Source organism: Primulina eburnea, chromosome 11 (genome assembly GCF_022965805.1).
Source record: "Primulina eburnea isolate SZY01 chromosome 11, ASM2296580v1, whole genome shotgun sequence".
In the NCBI taxonomy this organism is placed as follows: Eukaryota; Viridiplantae; Streptophyta; class Magnoliopsida; order Lamiales; family Gesneriaceae; genus Primulina; species Primulina eburnea.
In genome coordinates this window covers 8,955,740-8,967,480 of record NC_133111.1, presented here as the reverse complement: position 1 = coordinate 8,967,480, position 11,741 = coordinate 8,955,740, and the positions used below count along the sequence as shown (strand labels likewise).

Genomic DNA, 11,741 nt, shown 5'->3' with positions numbered 1-11,741 from the left:
GATCCATCAAAATTTTTAAATCACAAGACAAGTGCACATTTCGAATTTTCAGTTCCTGTGTTAGTGGGTTTCGGTTTTTGGGGTGTTGTTTGGATTATGGTTGGCTCCTAGCCCATAGCCATGGTTTATACAACACTCCATCATGTCTAGATCGAGCCATGGTCGCTCAAATTGCCATTGGAACGATACAAGACAACAAAACGATGCAATACATCACACTATACAGAAAGTGGCTCTCTCGGTTTTGAGCTGTGATTGTCCTAGGTGTTTGCTTGGTTTGTGGTTGGCTTTTAGCCCTTAGCCATGGTCCAAGTCATGCCTTATAATGTTGGTAAGAGTCTCTGGTTGGTGGTTCAAGCCAATGGTCATGATATTTTGAATTTTTTCCCTCACACGCGCAATAGCAGCTGCTGTAAATTCTGTTTGTGACAGCAACTTTGAGTTCGGTTTCAGGAGGTGGTTTGAGTTCTTGGTTGGCTTAGCGCATGGCCTTGGACTGGACACTACCTTAATGAGTTAGGAAAGTCGTGTTTTTGGCCGTTCGTGATTTGGTCGAGTTTAGAGGTCGTACGAGAATTTACGGCGAAAGGTGCCAAAATGACTCTCGAAAGAGCGTCTTTTGTTTTTGGATTCCTTTCGCCTATTTCGTGTTTTACAATTATTATGCAAATTTTTCAGTATGTTTAGGGTATTTTTAATCATGGTTAAACGTCGGTTTAATGTTGGTTCGGGTTGGTACGAAGCCATGGTTAAAAATCAAGTTGTTGGTCCTAATAGTCTCGTTTTTTGTTCTATTGCTAAAATTTTGTCAAAATAAGATTTATTGCATGTGTCACATATTAGTAGTAAGTCGCAGCAAGCCTGGGAACGATTCAACTCATCCGGTAAAAATAAGGTTATAATTATATTACGTGCATAAAAATATAAAATGCTTATTTTTTTGAGATATATGCTATATGTCTTGTGGCCACCTTATGCTTATGGGTTTGGAAGTCGGTAGGCGCAACCGAGGACCTCTCCGCCCGGTGACTTACGACCGGTTATGATTATGTATGGGTACGGACATCCAGTCCAAGGGCTGTGATTGATCTCTACCGCCCAGTATACTGTGGTTTAGTCTGATCAGGCGCTTACGCTATGTTATGGGCCACTTGTTTAGAAACATTATCTCTACCAGAAAATTATGATATGTTATGACAGAGCTCTATGGAGCAAATCTTTTACGTATGATTTTCATTTATGCACGTAGGTATAATTATTCATGATATGATTTTCATCGTACGCTTTACGAAACTGTATTTTTACGTTGCATGCGATTTTATGATATATATTACTTGTTATTCATGATATATAAATGTTGAGTCTTTAGACTCACTAGACTTGATTGTTGTAGGTATTGACGAGGTCGAGACCGCGGGCGGAGACCAGTGAGCGATCTTGGGACAGCAGTAGTAAACCCGAGGACCTCATGATTTAATTTACGCACTTTTTATTATTCAAACTCAGTTTTAATACATTGGATTATTTTAAGTTAATGTTTACGTTGGATTATTTTTAAATTGTTGGTTGAAAACATTATTCGCTTATTCTGTTATTTTTAAGTTAAAATTATTTACATGTTTATTTGAATTAAATAAGACAATATAAATATTTATTTAGAAAATTTTTAATAATTCCACAAAATTATGAATACGAAATACGGGCCTTTACAGCACGATTCAACGTTGGCGATTGAAGAAAGATGACGAGGAGGGCCTTGGCTTGAAACCTTGAAGAATTTTCAAAACTTTTCCTTTCCAACCCTTGAGTGTGTCGTGAATTGAGAGGAAAAGGAGTTGGTATGATTTAGGGGAGTGGGGCGTGAGTTTCCATGGTGTGGGGAAGGGTTTTGAATATTAAATACTTAATTAAGTTACTAATTAAGCTAAGCCCATTAGTGTTTATTTAGAATTTAATTAATATATTAAAATAGTTTTGTTTAAATAAGTTTGTGAATTTATTAGCCGGGTTGCCAAAACATTCGAGTTTTTGTTGAAAAAGCAACACTAATAAAATTTATGTCCCGGCGTATAAAATCACCCCAAAACCTCTTGTTTTCAAAAAATAATAAAAATCATCACCCTTAATTTAAATTTAAAAACAATTAACCAATAAAAAACATTTTCTATTTTTCAGTCTTCGGTCTCCGTTCCTCGATCGCAACTCGAATATCCTTTAAAAATACATTTTAATGCAATCATGTAGAAAAATATATTTTAAACATGCCAATATGCACCACATAATTAATTTATGCAATTAAAACATTTAATTAAAATACAAAGAATTTAATAATTGCATGCATGTGGTTCGCGTGAGCCTTTAAATTTTAAGGGCGTTACAATTATCATTGGGATTCACACCCCTTTTCGACGGTTCATTCCTTTTGTCATTGCAAGTTCACCGTTCCCTTTTTTAACTGATCCCTTACTACTTTTACGTCACTATGAATTCACTTTCCTCAAAATATTTTCCTTTAATTTATCATTTTATAAAACATTCATAACTTTCCATATTCTTTAAAACTTCCAAAAATAGCTTATATCATTCGTATACGTCGAGACTGCTAAAAATAGCATATACGTTAAAACATCAAAAAATGGCATATATCATGCATATTCTTTAAAACTTTTAAAAATAACATTTTAAATGATGTGTAATTGTTTTAGGAAGTTGCAAACCACCCTCGACTTTTCTCGAACCGACCGCACATGTTTCAACGGTATACGTACCCCGACGACCTTAAACTTTGAATCAAGGAGGCGATTCGATTTCCAAGCTTTAAAAACACCCAAAAATATCCAATAGCTTGGTGGAAATTCAATCTTAGGGCCTACGTTTCAAAAATGACTCCATTCGCTTACCGGATGGTTCATTTACAACAGTTTCCGGTTAAACAAATGACCAAATTACCCTTCCAACTTGAACCAACCAGAGACAAGACATTTATTAACTTTCTAAGACACAAGTTAAGCTGATGGAAGTCCCCAAGCCCAAGCCAAGAAGCATGGAATAAAATTTTAACCTAGGCTCACTTTGCCCATTTTTTGACACGTTCGAACAAACTACGATCCCAAACGGACCACGGGACGATACGACCCCAAAACAGTCTTTATACCCCTTACTTAGACCCTAAACAAGACCATGTTCAGGCCCTTTCAGACACAGACCCGACGCTCAAGGCTCCAAACCCCTCACAACAGCAGCCAGCCGAGTGGCTCTTCGCGTGCAGCCTAGGAACAAACGCTCCAGCGACTGTGGCTGCCCTTGAATAGACTTTTGGCTCACAATATATTCTCACCAGGATCCTAAGACACGTACCTAGCCCCTGGACCCACCCTTAAACTAACCCCTTAGCCCACATAAACGCACACGCCCCAAACAAGCCAACAAGGGAGGTTTTTGAAATTCAATCGCAACGCTTTGTCCACTGGTCCAGGCGTTTTCGGAACCTCTCCTAGCCCTTCCTAAGACCCTAACCCAAACCTCCAGACCGTGGCTAGGGCCCCATGCAGCATCCTTGGTCGTAGGGACCCAAGGCCACCCGACTTCCTACCTCTCGGCCCCCATGATATTCACGTGTAGGTGGTGCTACCATGGAGGTGACCCCTATGGCTATAATCCCTTCAAAACATACTCTTAGGAATTTAGTTTGACTCTTAAATCTCTTGGTTTGCATCCCTCCTTCAACAATCCCCAAAACATTAAGAATCCTTTATGAAAACATGAGATGCACATATAATCCTTACAAGTTTTTCACACAAAATCAGATTATTGCAATATTATGGATTGAATGGTGCATAAATAATGGTTGAAAACATGCCTTGTTCCTTTATTCTTACGAAGTATGAGCGACAGTGGGACGAGACGTGAAAACTCCCTTCCTCCATGTTCAGCCACCTAGAGTCCTAGTGTGTGTGTGTGTGTGTATGCTGCAAGTGTGGAGTGGATTGAGTTTTTTGTGTAGGGGTGGGTAGGTTTTTATTTAATTAAGTTGTTAGGTTGCTAATTGGGCTTTAGGTGTAGTTAAGGTCTCTAATTATTTAATTAAATCTTTTTTAATCTAGGCCCATTAAGAAATTAATTAGACCCATAACTAATCCACTAATAAGCCCCAACAATATTTAAAAATATTTGGTACCACTCATTTCTTGTGTCGCACTCCCGAAACTACTCATTTTCTATCAAAAGTTCGTTGCCAATTAAGTTCGTCCCTTACTAAAAATAGATTAATATTTTCCTATTTTGGACTAACTAAATTTAAAGTTTCTATCTATAACTTTCTAAAAGTAGAAAATTTATCAAAATCGTCCCCGGTTCTCTCGCCTTTTGTCAATCATTGCGTATTCGACTGCAAAAAGTTCACATTCATAACATTTGTTTAAATAATCATTAAATCATGCATATAATCAAACATACTTCTAGACAACTCATTTAAATAAATTTCAAATAATTTTCATGCATGCATGTGGTTAGTGTGTTCGGGTCTTTGGGCGTTACACCCGAAAAATCATAATACATGCTAAATTATATTATAAAACGTTTATGATGAAAATAAATAATTTTATGATGTATGATGAAGTGGTACGATTTGTACTGTCAAAATGTTATTTTACGAATTTGGAAGGGGTACGATGTTTTATTAATAAAAAGGAAAGAAAATTATTTTGAAGGATGTGATTTGACCGTGACAAATATGATATAAAATATGAAATTTGGGAATATCGCGAGGAAGAAGGCCCCATAGAGAGCCCGTTTACGGAAGAAGGCCCAGAGAGCCCGACGATCGTATTTCCATTTACGGCGTTGCCTAGTACCAGTCCCCATGCGCAATGGTGAGCTAAGGCTGACCAGTCGACCACATGATACAGCTGGTAAATTTCAAGGATCAAACTTCACCCAAAATAATAAATGATGGAAAGCTTTATGATTTGACGATTTATGATTCATTTATGCATACAAATTTATGCTAGCTTCTTTTAAATAAAAGATATACTAAATATCATGCAAGCATAAAAACAATTAAACAATTAAAATAATTTTGCATGCATGTGGTTCACGTAGGTTGGTTTTTCGGACGTTACAACTCTCCCTCCCCCCCCCCCCCCCCCCACCTAAATAGATATTTGTCCTCGAAATTTTCCCTTGTCTTAATGATTGCAAAGCTTAAATTCCCTTATCCAACTCAAAATTAACCTCTAACTTAAATCTTACCCTTCCAATTTGGTCATCAAAATCTTGAAAATTGCAATTCTAACACAAAATTTCCCAAAGTCGACTCCTAAATCCAGCTCAAGTAGTGCATGTATCATATTCTTCTCTAAGTTCTTATCAATTCCACTACCCAACATATATTAATCATTTGAATGCAGCATGCAACTAACATTTATATCATGTATCATATTAGCATTTAAAAGAATTTTAAGCATATAAAATGTAAAGTAGTAAAAACTCACATATTTGAGGCGTGACTTCTTGAGCTTCTCGAAGTGACAGTACACAACCTTTTAGGGAAAACCTTGGCTTTGATACCAACTGAAACGAACTCGACTTTTTTTTCCTAATCTTAAATTATAAATTCTAAATTACTAAATAAAATATTTTAACATAATCATGAATCATAATAATTTAACAATTTAAATCTCAAGTGCATAAAATAAAATCCTAAATCATCGGCTAACCAAATTCCTAAATCGAAATTTAAAAAGATAGGCTAACAATAAAATTAAACATAAAAATATCTTTAATAAAAATCATTAACATAATCTTTTAATCTTTAATCTATCTAGCTAGTGCGGAAACATAAAGGCCCTCGAGTGTATACTGCTGCACTCGATCCCCTCAATCGTCACCGCCTCCCATAAATCATCAAATCATGCATCATACAAACCTAAAGAGTCTAAAGACTCAACACGTTCTAAACATGGATAGCAAATAATACATATACATTCACATGCATTTAAAAATCATTTTTTATTTAAAATAATCTTTTGAACATAAATAAACTATTTAAAAATCATTTAAGGATAATTAAATCATAAATCGTAAAAATAATTTTAAAATAACCTTAAGCATAAATAAATCCTTCAAAAATCATTTAAAATAAGCTTTGATCATAAATAAATCATTTTAAAAATATCCTTTAATCCTAATCATAAATCATATATCATAAGAATCATTTTTATCATAAAATTTCAATTACATATCACTTTGGGTGAAGTTTGATCCTTGAAAGTGACTAGATTTTATCCTTTGGTCGACTGCAGTCTTAGCTCCACATGGCCCATGGGGGTATGCACTAGGCTCCACCATGGAAATACGATCGTCGGGGTTTCCTCGGAGGCCTTTTCCCACAAATGGGTTCCCTCTGGGCCTTTTCCCGTACATGGGTTCCCTCTGGGGTCTTTTCCCCTCACGACATCCCCATAAAATCATATATCATAAATCATATCTTTTGTCACACTCAATTCATATCTTTCAAAATATTTTTTATTTTCTTTTAAATTCATAAAATAAGAGAGCTTTCCAAAAATAGCATTTTAAACAGTATAAATTGCACAACTTTATCATAAATCATAAAATACATATTATCATCAAAATCATCATTTTAAATCATATAATATCATTTAACATGCGTTATGATCCTGCGGGACCCTGACCGACCTTGGACCACGCCAAGACCTTACCAAGACCAGCCCAAGCCCTTGAACCGAGTAGCGAAGCACCTGAAGCCAAGTATATCAACCTGCGCGTCCTTGAGCTCTCCCACGCCCTCTCGAGCCAACGGCCATCCTAGCTACTCCAGCCCCTGTCCCAGCCCTTGACCATAATCCTTAGACCCTATAGGACCTACCTAGCTCGCCCAAGCCTCAGCAGCGAGCCCACATTGCCGCTGCTGCAACAACACTCGCGTGGGGGAGAGTCCCACTTCTCGTGGACTCTTCCCCAGCCCTTGGATCGAGCCCTATCCCTCCTAGGGATCTTCCTAGGACCTATCCATGACCCTCAGGACCCAACCTCAAGACCTGCTCGAGCCACCTGCCCCCATGCATACATAGCCGAGCCCTTGACTTTGCACAACCCAACAAAATTCACGCATCTTCCTGAATTTCCCACGGTTTATGAAGCTTGTTTCCTCTATTATTTATCATGTTTTGTCCATAAATTAATCATATTTTATCATGTATTGGCAGCATACTCGTTGGATTCAAAACGTTTTTCATAAAAGCGCAAAAACATCGTATAAACATTCTACCATAAAAATTATCGAATACCTATTTTTTCATGCATAAACAATTAAATCAAGCATAATATGATTTTTATGATGTTTAAAGAAGTTTAAGAACGTGGCTTTGTGTTTATAACGCTCAAATATATGATCTTCGGCGAGGGTGCGACGTTGGATGACCGGACGACAAAGAACACAAGCTTTTCTTCTCCTTGATATTTCGAAATTTGTGTGTATGAGTGTGTGTATTATGGCTGCTGATGAAGGGTTTAACTGTTTTGATTTAAAAGCCTAGGTAGCTTCTTTATAAACAATTAACATGTTAATGGGCTTTGGTTTTGGGCTTGCAAGCTTAAGGGTATTTGGGCTACTTAATTTAATTAAATTGGGTCCAACAACACTTGTTTAATTTAATAATAAAAGTTTATAAAATTAGTTTCCATAAAATAATATTTTTGATCTTTTAAAACTCCTTGTTTGCCCAAAATCGACGGGAAAAATGGAACTCGATTTGTAAAATAATTCGAACTCTAATATTTTTAGAAAATTCAATCATTTTTAATCATATTAGGAAGCAGTGCCATTATTAAAATAAAAATATATATTCTTGTCTTGGTCGTCCCTGGTCTCTTTTTCCCTGCCTATTATCGAATATTCGGGTAAAATCCTTAATTTCATGAAATCATGTCATATTATCATTTAATCATGCAATCATATATTTACTCATTTACTAAATATCATGCAAGCATTTAAAAATAATTAAATAAAACAATTAAGCAATTAAAATAATTTTGCATGCATGTGGTTTACGTAGGTTGGTTTTCGGACGTTACAGTTAAAATATACAGTACATTTCCTAATGAATTTCTCATGAGGGATGCGATGGCTCGGCTTAATGCATGACCCAAAAAGGGTCTTTCTATTATAAGGATCCCATGGTCACTACCTGTTTTGGCCATGCTTTAGGCCGACTCGTCGCATCCCTCATGTATCCCATGAGCCATTTCTCACAGAACTCTCCACCCCTGGCAGTGGAGTACGTGTCCTCTCAAGTCTCGATCCCAAAACCTCCAGGAGAAGTACTTGGAGTAAAGAGACTTAACACCAATTGAATTGATCAACCAGACTCGTAAACCTCATGGTATTTATTGTATATTCAATGATTTTATCTATGCGGCTTTCATTAGTATGCAGATAAATTAAATGTTATAACAAGATAATATTATAATATAATAATAAAATAAAGATTGTTTTACATAATAGTCAATAAATTTCAAGTTACAATTTGTCTTGCTGAGCACTTACTCTAATAATATCATGATAATCCTAGAAATATGCAGGATCTCGATCGCTTGAATTAGATTTTAATGTGCATATCATGACCAAACAATGAGCATATGATGGGAAGAAGACAAAATATGCTGTCGTTTGAAAATCCAAAACAGAATGAATTGTTGCAAGATGTGACATAAATATGTATCAATTATCCTGCTCACATGATGCATATTAGCTGCTAAAGTACTACAAAAATTATAGAATCAAAGAGCTTAATATTATAGCCTAAGAACCACTTCTCTTGCATGCTGTTCAGTTGGTTCAAAGCTGGTTCTAAATCCTCCGAACACCTATGAACCAAGTGGATTCGAAGGGGCACAATAAATTCAAGTTTAGTACACAGCATTGTATAGCGAAGGCTGTATGATCTCTTACCACCCAACCACATTTGCATGTGCTATGGTAATCTGGTAGTAAACAAAGACAGTAAACATAAGCAAAGACAGTAAACATCTCAAAGATTATATTCTTGTGGTGCACAAATCTCTTTCAAACACTCTCAATCAAACATATAACCTATCCATTACTTTAATTGAGAACTGCAATTGGACTTGTTACAGTATGTTTTCCATTCACTTCAACCCACTTCAGATGCCCATGAATAACAGTACCCTCATTCAGACAGGGCCCTTCCACAGTCAGTTTGTAGCTTTTTTTATCATTCTTGCCCTTGAAAACAAGTGTATCTGGATCTACACTAACATGGAATCCCTGCATCGCATCTACTTTGGCCACGTATCTGGACATCAAGCTACCCAAGTTCGTCAGAGTCCTCCAAAACTCGACCGTCTTCGTGCCACTGCAGTTGAAATATGCAATGAAGGACGGGTAGTTGAGCTCAAGTGTAGGATTTGGGGGGCAGGCGTAATGTGAAGACCTTGTGATTGCATGAAGCTCATGCATGCTCAGATTAAGGCCACACAAAAAATTCACATAATCCTGGGCATCCAAGTCGTACACAAGGCCTGGGTCTAATGCTTGGTTGGGATCAACAAGCCCTGCCCCCATCGCCAAAGGAGACGCAGTTTGGTTGGTTCCCCATTCTTGAATGGGATTCTGTAAATTGTCGAACAGCTTGGCAGTTGTCATGATCGCAGATCTTATCATGGCAGGACTCCAGTCTGGGTTGGCTCCCTTAAGCAAAGCTGCCACTCCCGCTACATGAGGGGAAGCCATTGATGTCCCACATTGTATGCTGAAGCTATTGATCTTTTTAACCGTTGTGCTGACTGGAGTTTTTTCTTGCCAAGAAGCTAGGATGGAGTCACCTGGCGCCATCACGTCCGGCTTCAATATCACTGGGCAGTTTACGGATGGTCCTCGTGAGCTAAAGTAAGCCACTTTTGGTGACGGTTTGTGACCATGACATGTTTCTTTGAACAGAACCGTAGCCCGTGGATCGTCACTTCCGTTGATGTAATCAACAATGACCTTACCTTTTCCCGCGCTCAAAAAAGTTGTTGGGAATCCAACCTCATCTGATGGTATATCCAAGACATTATCAATTATGACGATTGCAGCAGCTACTCCTAGACCTGTGAATCTCTCAGCGATGGTATGTTCCTCTGCCTCGTCAAGGTCATTAATGTGGCACGCCACTATCTTGTATCCAATGGACTCGCTTATATTACCACATGCATTGACGTACACCAATGGGAGATGTGCCGGAATCAACGTGTCATTTAGTGGGTATAATGACGAACCGGTGATGGATAATCCGTTACCAAGTACAATAGTCGCTGCGAATTCACGATCCACCGTACTTGCTGCCACAGTGAGATCCCAAGGAACAGCACTGTCAATTTTTCGAAGAGGGGGCCCGGCGTTACCTGCGGCCCTGGTGACAAAGATGCCTTTCTCCATTGCAGCGAAGGTCGCTATGGATAAAGGATCCTCCCATAATGCACCGGATGAAGCAATTGACAGGGAGAGGACATCGATCCCATCTCCTATCGCACTATCAAATGCAGCTATCAGATCCGAGGCATACATGACATTCTCTTTGTCCAAGCCAAGCGCGTAAATGGCAAGGGAAGCTCTGGGTGCCATGCCTCTGGCCGTCCCTGAACCGTAACCAAAGTAATGAGCACCATGGACAAAATTTCCAGCGGCAGTCGAGGCAACATGTGTGCCATGTCCATTAGTGTCTCTAGCAGAATCTACGAGAGTGGCGTGAGGAATTGCCGCTTTTATTCCCTTGTGAAAGAAGCGAGCTCCAATGAGCTTTCTGTTGCACAAGGAAGAGTTGAAGTCACTGCCACCAAAACATCCACCTTTCCACCTCTCAGGTGTCTCCGGCATTCCTTCGTCGTCGAAACTCTTACTCTCCGGCCATATTCCTGTGTCCATCACTCCTATTATGATGTTGCGGCCAAATCTAGAAGCTGGCCATGCTCCGGTTATGGAATTCAAGCCGAGGAAGTCGGAAGAATGAGTTGTGGCTAACTTGAAAGGCTGGTCTCGGGTAGACAACAAGTATGCAGGGTGTTTCTTGATTTCATCGAGTTTGGCAGGAGACAAACTCGCACTGAATCCATGAACAGAATTTGTGTATGTGTATAAAAGCTCTGAATCATTTTTGTCATTCACAAGAAGAGAAGAGTACCAAGTGTGGTGGGATGAAAATGGTGCAGGTTTTACTCGTGAATCCATGTGCACTATGTAGGTCGTTTCAGAAGAAACAGTTGTGGATATCACTGAGACAGCCATCAACATTAATGTGCAGAGTTTGTGAAACGAAACCCAAATCGCCATTTTTCGATTTTTTCTTTACAGCAGGGGAACCAACCTACAGCTCCAATTTATAGACAGAAATGATTAGTAAACATTAAAAAACATTTTAATAATTAGTTTTTTTTACTATTTTTTTATTATTAAATAAGCCTTTAGATAATATTTTAATCTTGGAATGTGGATCCAAGCATCATTGAATTAATTCAAATTTAATATTTATGTTCTAAACTGAACCTTAATATTTGTTACCATATCTGAAAATTTTGAGATATAGACAAAAATCCTTAAATTTAACTAAAACTTTTTGTTATTTTCTGTTGGTTTAATTAAAATATCGCCCTAGTTTTTAAGTATATATATATATATATATATATATTATATATATATATATATATTGCGTGTTGTATTT

General features: G+C 37.7%; 1 protein-coding gene across 1 annotated transcript; it reads right to left on the bottom strand.

The window, feature by feature from the left end:
• Positions 1-9,049: 9,049 nt before the first annotated feature.
• On the bottom strand, positions 9,050-11,323 carry LOC140804895 (subtilisin-like protease SBT3). Its single transcript, XM_073161051.1, has one exon. The coding sequence runs from the start codon at positions 11,312-11,314 to the stop codon at positions 9,128-9,130; it is 2,187 nt and encodes a 728-aa protein (XP_073017152.1). The 5' UTR covers positions 11,315-11,323; the 3' UTR covers positions 9,050-9,127.
• Positions 11,324-11,741: the final 418 nt, after the last annotated feature.

Bases quoted from the DNA above. Each gene is read 5' to 3' on its own strand.
- LOC140804895 (XM_073161051.1), bottom strand. From the start codon at position 11,314: ATGTTGATGGCTGTCTCAGTGATATCCACAACTGTTTCTTCTGAAACG.